Source organism: Triturus cristatus, chromosome 2_1, assembly GCF_964204655.1.
Source record: "Triturus cristatus chromosome 2_1, aTriCri1.1, whole genome shotgun sequence".
Classification (NCBI taxonomy): domain Eukaryota; kingdom Metazoa; phylum Chordata; class Amphibia; order Caudata; family Salamandridae; genus Triturus; species Triturus cristatus.
In genome coordinates, this window is record NC_140581.1 from 36,204,065 (window position 1) to 36,219,980 (window position 15,916).

At 44.3% G+C, this 15,916-nt stretch overlaps 1 protein-coding gene and 1 long non-coding RNA gene across 2 annotated transcripts in view; both read right to left on the bottom strand.

Moving 5' to 3' along the window:
* Window positions 1–15,916, bottom strand: part of LOC146863663 (long-chain-fatty-acid--CoA ligase ACSBG2-like) — a 309,705-nt gene that overhangs the window by 64,007 nt on the left and 229,782 nt on the right. The window contains exon 12 of the mRNA XM_085636650.1: window positions 12,412–12,658. Coding sequence (XP_085492776.1) covers window positions 12,412–12,658 — 247 coding nt within the window. The remainder of the gene's footprint in view (window positions 1–12,411; window positions 12,659–15,916) is intronic.
* LOC146863665 (uncharacterized) lies at window positions 2,306–3,834 on the bottom strand. The gene is made up of 2 exons (XR_014969074.1): window positions 3,452–3,834; window positions 2,306–2,740 (listed from the first exon to the last, which is right to left on the bottom strand). It is a non-coding gene; the product is annotated as an uncharacterized LOC146863665 (long non-coding RNA).

Below are 15,916 nucleotides of genomic sequence, written 5' to 3' on the forward strand. Positions count from 1 at the left end.
GTTGTGTCTAGTCACTTGACTAGGCCTACAGTACACTGGACACAAGCATAACTGTTAGTGAAGTGTAGGAGGATGACAACTAATGAAATCCATTAATCCAATCAATGCCGGGAATTAATGCTGATGTATTAGCCGGTTCCTTTGGTAACAAAATTACCTCACAAATATACTGCTCATGGATGGGCAAGCAGAAGATCCCCGCCCTGCCTTGAAATTGAAGCACTGTTGCTTTTGCCACATCCACCCCAGCAAGCGTGTGATAAATTATTGATGTACATTTATTGTAGTCATACCTCAATAAGTCACACAGCCCGGGGGAAGAGGGTTAGGGTTTGTTGAATGGTTGGGAAGGGGGTTTTGGGGAAAGGTATGAGAAAGAAAAACAGTATGCATGGACAAACATCAAACAACAGAATCTTTGTAGACTACCATATCCATATCAATATGTTAAGGTAGAAAAAGGAAATGCATGCATGATGATTGATGATAAGGAGAGACCCGGATAACATACAGTTTGTGTTCAGTGTTACCGGGCTTACTTTTACAGACAGCAAAGAAAATTTTAAAATATCTGTAGGGATGAATTATAGACAGAGAGCAAACCTAATGATAATAATAGTAATAACAACAAGAACACACTGTTGTAATGATTGTAGACAAAAAAATGAATCAAATTATTTAAAAGATGTAGAAAGTTGATACTGTTACTGTGTTATCCTGGTCAAATGGTGAGTTGAATCTCGGCATTCCTCTTGGTCCTCCCTTCCATGGATGCTCCCTCCATCAATCTTGGGTGACGCCACTGCCTGCCTGGTAGATGTAGATTCATTGGTAAGGTAAGTGTGCATTGTTTTCCCAAGTATAGCACAGGGTAAGGCCCGGCCTGTAATTGTAGATGCAAAAACAAAAGGGATATTGAGATTGAAACCAAGTTGAAAAAAATGGACAAGTTAATGGTGTAGTGCAACAAGAACACTTTCCGAGGCGGCATGGATGCATCATCTCTACTCTAGTCTGTTTCCAGCATTAACCTACAACACCAACAGGACAGAGCAGGCCCACGGTGACGGCACCCTTTGCACATCCTCCATTTAGCGTACATTTTTTGAAAGAGTTGGACAAAGCACATATCCAGCAACATAGCATCTTACAATTTGCCGCAGTAATACCACCGCTACACTTGACTCCACCGCTACACAGACATTTAGGTCTGCTGTGGTTGCTGTTTACTTGTTTACCTTATATGCCACTCATGAAACGGCCTGACTTATTCCATCAATCATCTCCGATCCGTGTACTGAGTGACTGTGAAGATACTATCAGGCACATGCATCAAAAAGAGAGTTTGCGAGTCCTTATTTGCGAATTTTAAGGAATCGCAAATAAAGACTCGCAAAACACGATGCAACAAAAACATTGCGAGAATATTGCGAATCGCTAAAAATCGCTAAATAAATTGCGATTTCGGCATTTGCGAACTCGCTATTAGCGATTTCGCAATTAGCGAAATCGCTAATACCGAAGTCGCTTTTTGATGCATCCTGATGACATCACAACCAGGAAGTGAGCAGCACCAGCCTCATTTCCAGTGCACAGTGTCAGGGAGAGGAGGGAGCTGGCTCTGGGAGCAGAACAGGAGTGTGACAGAGACAGAAGAAAAACTTGTGATATCAAATGGAAGCCTCACAAACAGCAGAGGAGAGCCAAACAGGCAGGAAACGCAAAATTAAATTTGCAGAAAAAGAAATTGACACCCTCATTGAGGGAGTAGTCCACAGCCATGACAAGCTGTTTGGAAAGGCATCATTGAAAGTGGCAGAGCAGGAGAAAAGGAAAATCTGGCTCCGGATCCAAAACAGGGTCAATGCCATTGGGGTGACACACCGCACCATTGAAGAACTCAAAAAACGATGGTACGACTTGCGCAGTCGGGCTAAGGTGCGCATAGCTGACCGCCTGAAGGAGGCAAAGAAGACAGGAGGGGGAACACCAACAGACACTGGGAACACTCCCATGGAGGACTTGATTGAATCCACCATCCAGCCAGAAGCTGTTGTTGGTGTGACCCAGCTGGACACGTCCGGAGCAGCAAACACATCTGAAGGTAAGATGAATGTATGTTTTCTTAGTGTTACAAAATGTAAAGGTAGAACTCGACCACAGCACAGCCCAAGTGCAGACCCTGAACATCCAGTACACAATGCATTCAGTAGGTGAGGGGCATTATGGGAGATGTAGTCAGGTCAAGCAGTTAAAATGTCAAATCTCAGAGTAACAACCCAAAAAAGCTGAATAGAGTATAAAATCATTTACAAAGGCAGAAATTTATTACTGTGCAATTAATATCACAGACATGAAATAATACAGTGTTGCACTGTTTCACCTCACAGATGCACAACGTGTAGAAGATGTGGATAGCGATTCCCCAGACATGCAGGACACCAGCGCAGGTGAACAGATGGACACACCTGTGGTGCAAATAAATCCCTCACGTCCAACAAAGTCACGCAGGGCTACTGTTCCATCCCTAGTCACCATGGAGTGTGAAGATGATGAGGCTGATGCAACACCAGGTGGCAGCCATGGCCAGACAACTTCCATCACACAAACACAACCACAGGTCCCCAGAACTAATCACAGAGCCCGGCGTAGGAGAGGAAGAGCACTCAGGACACAGCAGGAGGAGCAACCAAGTGATGTCTGGGGTGGTCTTGAGGGACAGATGCTCCGTATGCAGCGCCTGCAGACAAAAAACACACGATTAGTACAATTGCAAGTTGGCAAGATGGCTAGCAACATAGCAGTACTGTCAGAAAGTGTGCAGCAACTGAGCAAGGTGATGCATGAGGGAAATGTATCCCAGAAGAGACAGCATCGTCAACTAATGCTGCAATTGAAAATGTTTGCTAAATCAAACAATAGATTGGCCACGACAACTGCACTGCTGGCACGTAGGTCTGTGACCATGCAAACTGAAATGTGCCATTGGAGCGGCGATGTGGCTAAAGCACTGGACCAGGTCACAAATGCAGTTGATTTGCTAAATGCTTCCACAATTGCGGCCAACAATTCCACGCCCGAAGAGGGTAGTGAGGGTGGCTCAAGCCTAAGTAGTGTGGCAGTTCCAGTCCGCACTGCAGGAAGACGCAACACACGCAGCAGTACCCCCGCCGCTTCCAACATAACGGATGACAATGCTGGGTCTGACAGGCGTCTGGGTGTTCGTGGGAAAAAGCGCTAGACTGGCATGTACAAGTGCATTCCACTATGGTGACGTAACCATTTATTTGGATTTGACTTTTCACAGAGTGACAAGTGAATTGACATTTGCAAACCACTTATGTCCATTGCACTGGTCAGATTACAAGTGTGCTTGAACACTCATGGCAATTTTATTTAATTAAAGAATACTCTGATAGCAATAGTCAGTTTCTGTGTCGTCATTACTCACCTCAGAAATAATTTTGTGTGATGTCAAATCTTCTCCTACGCCCTTCTGCTGCGCCTGCCCCTTGTGCTGCATGGTGTTGTGGCACTTGCTGGTTCCCATCCTCCGAATCGCTGTCAGACACCTCGATGTCCATTCCTCCCCTTGTCGCTATGTTGTGCAGCATGGCACATGCCGCTACTATCTTGCAGCATTGTTCAGGGTTGTACTTCAGTGCTCCACCGGTCTTATGTAGACATCTGAATCGGCTCTTCAACAGCCCAAATGTGCGCTCTATGATGTTCCTTGTCGAAATATGTGCTGCATTGTACCTCTGTTGATTGGCAGTTGTGGGATTGAGGTAAGGCGTCATTAGGTAATTACGCAAGGCGTATGCGCTGTCACCTACATGTAATGGAGCACAGAGTCAGTGGCAGCTTCACATTGACATACGTACAATGACAGTGATAAACTATAACACATATTTACCAAGCAGATGTCCCTCTCCAAATTCTCCCCTGACAAGACGGGTGTGTATGCCACTTTGCCTGAAGATATAAGAGTCATGTGCACTCCCTGGAAATTGCGCAACAATGTCAGTGATAATGTTTTTGGCATTGCAAACAACCTGAATATTGAGGGAATGGTAAGATTTCCTATTTCTATATATATATTCCTGTGTTGCAGGGGGACATATTGCAACGTGGGTGCAATCAATACAACCCAAAACATGTGGGAAACGAGCTATCTGGTAGAACTCCTGTTTGGTTTTTGCAAGGTCAAGCGCGGTGGTAGGGAACTTGATATGAGACCCGATCACGGCCATCATGGCATCAAGGAATGCTTTCAATATTCTTGAAAGTGCGCTTTGTGACACACCTCCCGCAACAGCAATGACCCCCTGAAAACTGCCTGACGCCAGAAGGTGTAGGCAACATAGGACCTGCACATGCGTTGGGATGGCATTGGTCCTACGTGTCTGTCGTTGCATTATGGGGTCCAATTCATTGATTAGGTCATGGATCATTGCTGCATTGAGCCTATACTTGTCGTATATCTCATCCTCTTGCTGGCCTAGCAAAGTTATGCGGACTCTGAAGATGCGCTCATTCATTCGCCTCCGTCTCTGTGCGGCAGCCTGCAGCCTCATCCTCCTCGCCATCAGGTAAATCCCTGCCATTGTGAACAGTGCTGGCTCATTCTGGGTGTGTTTAAATGGGTTTCAGTTGGTTTTCACCTGTCTGTGATTTGCACTCATGATTACCACCTGGTTGTGATCCTTCTTATTTAGCGATCGCTAATTTGCGATTTTCATGGAAATCGCTATTTGCGATTTGTCATGCATACATTTTGCGATTCGTTGTTTGCGATTCGGTAATTGGGACACGCTAATACCGATTCGCTATTTGATTCGCAGAATGTTTTGCGATTCCTTATATTTGCGAAAAAATGGATTTTCGCAAATATACAGTTGATGCATTTCAACACTGACTTTTGCGATCGCAAACGGCCTATTTTTGCGATTCGCACCCTTTGCGATCGCAAAAAGGTTTGATGCATGTGCCTGATGTCACTGTGGTCATCAGGATGGTGTTGTTCAACTCAGTCTGGGTGTACCGAGTGAGTCCCCTTCCTACATTCAAAATGCAATGTTTCGGCCTGCAGTAGAAGTACAAATGTGGTATTAAAAATACAAGAAGGGAAAAGGGACTTGAGTTACTTTTAGTGTGTAGATTATTACATAAAGTACACAATGAAGTAACTTCATGCACAACAAACAACAACAAAATCACTCAGTCAGCGTTCAATGCATGGCATCATTCAGTACCTGTTCCTTCTCATCTTCAGTTAATGGGCAGTCTCTCTTGGATCACAAAGGAGGATAGCTATAGTAGCCATCAGCAATCATGTTCCACTTATTTTGGAGGGACTTGGAAATATGTTTTCTTTTTTTCTTCTATCTTGCATCATCCAATCATCATCTGACTTATTGAGGGCAATGGATTTAGGGAGATTCAGGAGGATGGAGGATCAGGATTTTGAAGAGTGTACTGTGATATGCAGCTAGCTGAAACTTGTATATGGCAATAAAACAATTAGAAGACAGTGGTGATGGATTTGTTGTGATTCAAAGTTTCTAACCAGAAAGACAGATACACCAATAAAAGAAAATAAGTGAGGAAGACAGTACGAACTGGAAGTGCAAGCCTAATTGTCAGGAAAGTATAGCTCATCCTCAAACTCTGGGGGTTCAACCAGAAGTAGGTAATCATCATCTAACACACCGGTTCCGTCACCTGAGCCGCTGTCCTCATTTTCCTCCCTTGATTCATGTATTGTGTAATTCTGTGGTATAAAGTGCTGATTCATTTTGATCATTGTTAACCTCTCTACGTTTTTGGGTGAGAGACTGGTCCTTCTCACTGTTACAATGGAACCAGCAGCACTGAAAACACGTTCCGAAGAGACACTTGCGACAGGGCAAGCCAGATAGTTTATCGCCAGCCTGCTGAGTACTGGCCATTGGGCCCTTTTCCCATACCAATACCTCAATGGGTTTTGATCAATGTACACCTCTGTTGGGTCGTACAGATAGGCCTCGACCATTCGCTCAATGTTCAGGGGTGCAAAACTTTTTTCGGGCTCTTTTCTTGTTGCATCACCAATGGACTTACCAATGCCTTGCTGTAAATACCAATCCTGTAACGATTTTACTGGGCCTGAAGATCCAGTTCTTGCTGTTGTAGATAGTGTTGGTGAGTGTTCTGAGCCAAACGCACTGCCCTCAGGCTCCCAAGTTGAACTTGACGCCGGATGCCCTGCTGCAGTACTTTTTGTGGGTTTATCTAGCGGGCTTTTAATTAGCAGCCGTTCATTTTTCAACTTACTCGCTGACTCAGCTATCCACGTTTTGTACCGGGCAACATCTATTTCTGAAAAAGGAATTAATGTCTTCAGTGCCCATTTTGTCAGTGGATCCAGAATTGTGGCACAAATGTAATGTTTTAGTGACAAAATCTTATTTTGCACCCTTGTATTGTCAGCTAAGCGATGGGCTAAGCTCTCCACCAACTCATATGCTTCTTTTTTTTCCTCTACATCTTTGTATGCTTCAGACACCTCCTTCAGCTGATGCTCTAGCATTTGCAACAGTGGGATAGCTTGGCCAATAGTACAGTCCTCCTTGCTGACTTCACGTGTGAAGACCTCGAAAGGAAGAAGCATCTCAGTCAGGCATTTAACTAGGCACCATTGGTCCATCTGAAGGCTCATGCCTTTCACAGTAGCATCCCCTCTTCGCATGAAATATAAACTGATTGGCCTGTACTGCTCAAACAGATGGTCAAGCATGTAATAAGTTGAGTTCCAACGTGTTGCCACCTCCTGGACGAGTGCTTTGACTGACATTCTACAGTCACGTTGAATGATCCTCAGCTGCTTCCGAGCTTTAAAAGAATGGCTGAAATGAGTGCATATTCTTCTGCAGATGGTCAATAAGTTGCTGACAATGGCTTCTTTTTTCAGAAAGTCTTGAACAATAATGTTAATACAGTGCGCCAAACACGGAACCCTGAAATAGGAACCAAGCTCCATGGCCTTAAGTACATTGCTGCCATTATCTGTGGAAACAAAACCAATCTTAAGCCCTCTTGGGCGCAGCCATTTAAAAACTTTGCTCTGAAACGCTTCCAATATGTTTACAGCAGTATGAGATTTCTCCATGGTGAACATGGATACATCTGCATGTTTCCGAGTAGCTTTAAAAATCTCAGCTGCGTCAACAGCACCTTCAGATAGCTTATCTCTAACCCCCACAAATGAGACTCAGTGTGCAGTGATGCACATGTAATCAGTGGCTTGGCAACTGGTCCACATGTCTGTTGTTAGGTGGATATTGTGAACAGCACTCTGCTGCAAAGCTTGTCCAACCAATTCCAGCACATCATGATGTAGTGCTGGAACAGCAACTCTTGTGAAATAGGACGGGCTGGGAACCTTCCATTTAGGGCAGATGGTTGACACAAATTCAAGGAAACCCACCCCTTCCACAAATGAAAAAGGGAGAAGGTCCAGTGCTAACATTTTAGCCAGTTTCACATTGTACAACCGTGCCATTGGGTGGTTGCGTTGGTACTGCCCCTCCAACCTAAGCATGCTGTCAATGGTAGTCTGGATTATTTTCCTTTGTGGTGCAGTTTTCTTTAACCCAGTTAGGCTCAACTACGCACTTTGTTTCATAATCATTGCAGTACTACTTGGTCGCCTTGGTTGAGTTTTACTTTGTTCTAAGCGAAGTAGATGAGTCTCCCACACAATAGTGTAATGTATTTTGAGATGACTTGTTTGGCCTCCGGTACCATAGTTTGTACCAAGCTTACCCCGCCTAACAGCATGTCGACAAATTGAGCATATTGCAATGTTCTCCTCCTTACTGCTAACCGAAAAGAAGTTCCAAACTGGGGAGGAGAACTTTCTGGTGCTGCTGGATGTGCCACTTTCAATACCAGATGAACTGGAGGGTGTGCTTGGAATGTGACTCTGAGCAGCTACACTGCGACTTCTACCACTACCTACTGAGGTGGTGGTTGAGCTGGATATAGGTCCCTGAATTTCCTTTGCAAATGAAAATATGGAAGCTGGAAGTCATGGTGGTGTTACCTGTGTTGGTGGTATCCGTGCGACATCCCTTGCAGCCATTTTGGATAGGGTAATAATGTTGGTCTCCATATCCTTTGGGCCGGGAATGATGTCCGTGATGATTGGCTTGTCATCATCATCATCCCCCTCTTGTACATCTACCTCCATAACTCCAAGGCTTTCTGGAACCTTCCTTTTCACTAGCCTTGTCTTGTGGCGTGCATCACTCTCAGACTGAGCTGGTGGCTTCCAAGTGGCATCAAGATCATCAGAAGCGGGCTTGAAGAAGAAGATGATGGAATAACCCTTGTTTTCCTTGCTGGGGGTCTGGAAGACAATGGATCTTCTGAAACAGTGGCTTGCCCCTCTTTGTCTGCAGGAAGCTCGATTTCCTGAAATGCCCCTGCTTCAGAAGGAACAACTACTATTGTGGGCTGTTGTTGTGGCTGTTCTTGCGGCTGCTGCTGTTCTTGCGGCTGCTGCTGTTCTTGCGGGTGCTGCTGTTCTTGCGGGTGCTGCTGTTCTTGCAGCTGCGCCTGCTGCTGCTGTTATTGCGGCTGCGCCTGCTGCTGCTGTTCTTGCGGCTGCGCCTGCTGCTGCAGACTTATCTGCTGAGTTTCCGCATGCGTTGATTGTGTACTACTTTGCGATACTGACATTTCAACATCGCTGCTCATTAGTAGACTGGCTACCTCTGCGACACTCATGGGCTTGGGCCTAGGTTGGTGGGGTTGGCCCGCTGGTGCGGATGTGCTGCTCCCAGCTTGTTTCCCGCCGGACAACAATGCTGCAGGCGTGTGTTTTTTGGTCCCAAAAAACACATTTGCCGGCACACCAGTCGTGGTTAGTGCCTCTTGCTTTTTCTGTTCTTTTTTCTCACCGGCAAGTTTCTTGGTACTGGAGGACCTGGTCCCTTTCTTTGGGCCCATTTTCTTCAGAGGTCAGACAGGACGCAGGTGCACAAGTTGCAGAGATGTCTGTGGTCACAGTTGGACGTGATGTGGTGCGCAGCAGGACTTCTGTCTGGCAGTACAACGGATGATGTTGATAGTTACCTCCTCCTCTGTCTTTTTGTGCACCTAAAAGCAAATAAGCCAGGAGAAGAACATCAGTGAAATGTTGCATTTGTTATTGTGGTTAAATTACTACTAGTACAAACAAAAAATAGAAGATATAGTGTAGCCATTTGTGAGACTTTGGCAACAAGGGCTATGGTAAACTACTTACTGTGTACAGTATACACACACTACACTCTCAGGAAGGATAGGAAAGAATAAGAACAACCACAAAAATACAAATGTAATGGAAGGGAGCTGCTGCTGGCAAAGGGGATGGATGGAAGCAGTAAGCCAATAGGAAAACCATGCAGGCCCATATTAACTCCCACCAGAAAAGGCCACAAGCCACATGGGCACTCACAAGCAACAAGCAGGAGGCCTGGGAAACAATGAACTGCTAAAAGGCCTATAAAAAAAGCCAGGCAAAAGATGCATGCTAAACCACACTGCTGTGCCTTTTTAATGCAATAAAATGCAAAGATGAACATCCACAGGGCAAAACAAGGTCTGCAGGGTGCACCCCAACACACCAGGCACACTCAACAAAGGCATTTCTTTAACACACCCCCAAAAACAGAAATATCCCCCAAAAACACATTTTCCAACTCAATCCAATGCCATCCATGCCCTAAATGATGTTTAAATTCAACAGAACACACAGATAAACACTTGTTTAATGCACTTGTGGCTACCTGCTCTGAGCCTTCTGGATGAAGGCAGGCACGTGGGCAGACAAGGCCACACAAGCTTGCAGACCTAGGCTTCAAAATGGCCGCCAGCCACATGGCCAGGCCCATCCAACTACAAGAAACAGAAGACAGACAATGCAGGCCTGTTGCAAAAAACACACTGCCTGCCTTCAAAATGGCCGCCAGCCTCATGGCCAGGCCAACAACAAGAAGCCTAGACCACAAAGGAATACCATGAAGGCCTATATATGGCAAAAGCAGCACACTAATAACTCCCACCAGAAAAGGCCCACAGCCACATGGACACTCGCAAATCACAAGCAGCAAGCTGGAGGCCTGGCAAACAATGAACTGCGAAAAGGCCTATAAAGAAGCCAGGCAAAAGATGCATGCTAAACCACACTGCTGTACCTTTTTAATGCAATAAAGTGCAAAAACGAAAATCCACAGGGCAAAACAAGGTCTGCAGGGTGCACACCAACACACCAGGAACACACAACTAAGGCATTTCTTTAACACACCCCCAAAAACAGAAATACTCCCCAAAAACACATTTTCCAACTCAATCCAATGCCATCCATGCCCTAAATGATGTTTGAAAAACATTCAACACACACCAAAGGAACAGTTGCTTCATCATGCACCCACCCATGACTAGCTCTGGGCCTACTGGCTACCCCCAACAATTAAAAAAAAAAAACAATGATAAGTACCAAAATTGTAGCTGCAGCAACTGCAATGGCCCCAATCAAACAGACACAACACCAACTTACTTGTAAAATATCAAATTCAAAAGTCCTCAAATCCAATGATAATGATGTAGCAGACACAAAGAGTGATCCTTCCAGCTGAAATCCAAAGGCAGAATGAACAGGAGATGGACAAAGCACTGGGAGGAGCCTGATGGACAGGAACAGGAACTTGGAGACTCTGTGGCACTTCCTCCCTCTCCCCCCCAAAAAGTTTTTTTTAAAAGGACTCCTTGCACAAAAAAGGACAGCCAAATGTCAATCAGAGGAGCTTTTTCCATCCAAATCATCATTTAGAGAAGGTTTTATGCAGCTAGAGTTAATATTGTTCTCCAAATCGTGTTTGCGACCTCACGCTCTCTCTCGCGGTGGAAAATGACGTGTTCACGATCGCAGACTCTCGCGGTGTCTGATGGCGAGGAGAATGACGTGATCGCGAACTCTCACGGGATAGCGCGACCGGCTATCAACATCTCGTGGTGCACGCGAACGTATTGGAAAACTCGCCGGCGAATGCAGGGATCCCGGTAAGGCGATCGCGCACACGAGAACGCATTTTCAAAGCGCGAACATGAAAAACATCTTCGCAACGTGGCAAATAGCGGAAATTTTTGCATTATCGCGCTCTCCGCGGAATGCACCCACCCTTACATAAAAAAAATCAGATGCTCCTCAAAATCATCACATTTGAAGAGATACATAATATCGAGAGACCCAGCACATAAAACTGCCTGGGGGGAGGGGAGCACTGTACCTGTTCCTGATACCCACACCTGAGGTACCACAAGGCTGAGAGAGTAAGAGAGGTGGAAGGGGAGAAGAGGGGTATCCTTCTACGTGGGACAGTGGCCATTGAAGAGACTCTTGAGTACTTGAGTTTTGAAAGGTAAGCACTGGGATGGCTAGTTCGATGTTTGCAGAGTACTGAGCCTGTTCTATGTTATGTTATGTTATGTTATCTGGTGTTTTATTGAGCGCTCAGCTACTCAAGCAGAGTGTCCCGGCGCTGTGTACTGCTGGGGAACCCATCCTGGCTTTCCCTGTGAGATGGTCCCTTACTGGGCATCTCCAAGGTGAAGACCAAGCATCCCCGGCGCTGATGGGGCCGTTAGTGGAGATTAAGCAAGCTATTGCCCAGAGTTGCTGAGTTTGATCCATGATTAGAGTAGGCACCGAGGCGAGAATTATCGAGTCCGCTGACCTTGGCCCAAGACCCTGCCGCGTCGGGAATCGAACCCTGGTCCCTGACCGACCTCTGCTTCCGGGTCTGCCGCCTCTAACCAGTGAGCCACACCACCCCACACTATCCTCCCTGTGCAGCCCGTGACTACTTGCCATTACTATCAGGAAGTGATGAAGGGAGTGTACTTGGTCAAGTTTCCAGAGCCGTAGTAGGATGGGCCCTAGAACATCTGTGGCAAATAACACCAGCCCCCACAATTGGGCTCAGCATCACTTGCTTACCACATGCCCCCACTCTGACAACAACTGTGACATTATCAGAACCCTTCAGTTTCATGATGGTGACATCAAGCATAATTTTACTTTATTCGCGCTTAATGATATATCTGCATTTTGATTGAAGAATCATGTTGTGTTAGGTCCATCTGTACCAAAGCCATCTATAAGTAATTACTGTACCTTCATGTAGTTTGTTTTCTTGGTACCCCCTAGTCTCTTCCCTTTTTAGGCTTCTGTGGGTATTCGCTTAGTTCTCCACATCAATGGAGATGTCATACAGCTCATCACTCTATCATCATGACTATTTCCTTTACATTCTTCTGTTACTCCCATGCTGGTCACCATTCATAGTTATGCTACAGTTGATCACTCCACCATGTGGTACTCACCTAGTTCTCCCCCATCGATAGATAAATCCTTTTTCACTATGGTCCATTTCTTCACCCTTTGAGCATTGAAAGACGCCCTTTGGTTCACCCGGTCCAAGCCTTCCTGGATGGCCTTGTAGATTGCTGGGTCCTTGGATTTTACCACCTCCGACACCCGCGTCGCCCTGCTGCCCAGCTGCTGGCAGAACCGGATGGCATCAGGGGTCAGATCATCCCCGGGCATCTGTGTTTTTGGATCTGTGGTACACTGAAAGCAGATAAAACAGCAAAATATCAAGCAAGAACTTGTTTCTGACCTATTTTTGTTTGATTTATTGCCATTAATTATAAATTATGCATCACAGAACATTTTCCTACCAGTTCATGAGAGTTCTGCAAAACTTGATGGACAGAATGATATGCATCGACTACAATAAATGCAAATCTCAATAATCTGTCAAAGGTAAATAAGAGGGAGGATGGATGGTTTAAGGCAGAAAAAGGCATGGAGTATATACATTTTCAATTGGTATCCAAGCCATAAGTGGATATGACTGATAATGTTTTATAATGATTCTGTTTTGAAAGTGCACTTATTTTATAAACATTTTATTGTGAAAATTGGTGACAACGAACATAATCTAAATTCAGCTGTTATGGTGTAAATACATCTGAATTGCAGGAAGACAAGTACGCTCTATACAAACTTAGGAGAAAGTGGAGAATGGTCTTGTAAGTTAACCCTTTAAAGAAGGATTCCTAGTTGCCTGAAAAACATTGATGATGCAGGGGATATACACAAAAGAATGCTAAGCCACATGAGTGTGTGGAACTGAGCACATAGAACTACATTTGATTTTAAGAATTGCAGATCCAAAAAAAGCCATGTTTTTCAAATTAGGAAATATATCAAAAATATAATGACAGATAAAAAAGAGGAACAACATTAAAATGGAGCACAGTTATGATAGCGTACCATCAACTCTAGCACATGGGAGAGATATAAACCAGGACATGAGGAGTGCAGACAAAATGAATAAAAATGTCTCTTGAGCAATACATACACTATTTAACTACATCTTAGTGGAACAGTATGGGCCCGATTCACAGAACTAACTTAAGACAAAATCCTAAACTTACTACCATTTTGGTATTCACAGAAGGCACTTACTCATTTTGGTATTCACAGAAGACACTTACTCACTTCGGTATTCACAGAAGTTAGGAGTCCTAACTTTAGGACTCCTAAATGCCTTCTGTGAATACCGAAAGTCTTAAAATTAGGATTTTTCTCAGTTTAGGAGTCCTAAAGTTAGGACTCCTAACTTTACTACCACTAAAGTGAGAAAAATCCTAATTTTAAGGCTTTCGGTATTCACAGAAGGCATTTAGGAGTCCTAAAGTTAGGAGTCCTAACTTTACTACTACTAAATTGAGAAAAATCCTAATTTTAAGCCTTTCGGTATTCACAGAAGGCATTTAGGAGTCCTAAAGTTAGGAGTCCTAACTATACTACTGCTAAACTGAGAAAAATCCTAATTTTAAGGCTTTCGGTATTCACAGAAGGCATTTAGGTGTCCTAAAGTTAGGAGTCCTAACTTTACTACTGCTAAATTGAGAAAAATCCAAATTTTAAGACTTTCGGTATTCACAGAAGGCATTTAGGAGTCCTAAAGTTAGCAGTCCTAACTAAACTACTACTAAACTGAGAAAAATCCTAATTTTAAGACTTTCGGTATTCACAGAAGGCATTTAGGAGTCCTAAAGTTAGGACTCCTAACTTCTGTGAATACCGAAATGAGTAAGTGCCTTCTGTGAATACCAAAATGAGTAAGTGCCTTCTGTGAATACCAAAATGGTAGTAAGTTTAGGATTTTGTCTTAAGTTAGTTCTGTGAATCGGGCCCTGCGTATGGAGGGTAAAATATTGTTTTATGGCTGAATTGTTAGAAGCATTGCCAATGAACAACCCACATCATCTCCTTTGTTACTTCTTGGAAGACCTTTCTTGGCTTCAGAGCAGTAAACATGGATAATCTCTCCCCACCTGCCTTTCATCTCATTTTTAGGGAGATCAGCACAGACAGTCCATTAGGGCATAGACAAGAATAGACAAGTGTCTTCAGACCAATCATTATAGGTGATCTTTGCTCGGATATCTTCAGAGAAATCATCATCGCCAAACTTACAGTTTACATTTACATTCATTTAAAATAATAAGCATGGACAAATTCTCTCCTTCTACCTGAGACAAGATCACTATGGACGAGGTTGATGTTCTTACCTGAGGGGTAATCAGTATGGAAAAGTTCTGTCCTTCTACCTGAGAAGAGACCGCTATGGAATGATGTTGATGTTCTTACCTGAGGAGTAATCAGAATGGACACGTTCTACCCTTCTCCCTGAGAAGAGACAACTATTGAATGACGATGTTTTTACCTGAGGAGTTATCAGCATGGACATGTTCTACCCTTCTCCCTGAGAAGAGACAACTATGGAATGACGTTGATGTTCTTACCGGATGAGTAATCAGCATGGACAGGTTCTACCCTTCTACCTGAGAAGAGACCAGTATGGAATGACGATGTTCTTACCTGAGTAGTAATCAGCATGGGCACGTTCTACCCTTCTACCTGAGAAGAGATCCCAATGGAATGAGGTTGATGTTCTTACCTGAGTAGTAATCAGCATGGGCACGATCTACCCTTCTACCTGAGAAGAGATCACTATGGAATGAGGTTGATGTTCTTACCTGAGTAGTAATCAGCATGGGCACGTTCTACCCTTCTACCTGAGAAGAGATCACTATGGAATGAGGTTGATGTTCTTACCTGAGGAGTAATCAGCATGGACACGTTCTAACCTTCTACCCGAGAAGAGACCACTATGGAATGACGATGTTCTTACCTGAGGAGTAATCAGCATGGACATGTTCTACCCTTCTACCTGATAAGAGATCACTATGGACGACGTTGATGTTCTTACCTGAGGAGTAATCAGCATGGACACGTTCTACCCTTCTACCTGAGAAGAGATCACTTTGGAATAACGTTGATTTTCTTACCTGAGGAGTAATCGTCATGGACACGTTCTACCCTTCTACCTGAGAAAAGACCACTATTGAATGACGTTGATGTTCTTACCTGAGGAGTAATCAGCATGGACAAGTTCTACCCTTCTACCTGAAAAGAGACCACTATGAAATGCCGATGTTTTTAACCTGAGGAGTAATCAGAATGGACACATTCTACCCTTCTCCCTGAGAAGAGACAACTATGGAATGACAATGTTTTTACCTGAGGAGTTATCAGCATGGACATGTTCCACCCTTCTTCCTGAGAAGAGACAACTATGGAATGACGATGTTCTTACCGGAGGAGTAATCAGCATGGACAGGTTCTACCCTTCTACCTGAGAAGAGACCAGTATGGAATGACAATGTTCTTTCCTGAGTAGTAATCAGCATGGACACGTTCTACCCTTCAACCTGAGAAGAGATTACTATGGAATGAGGTTGATGTTCTTAC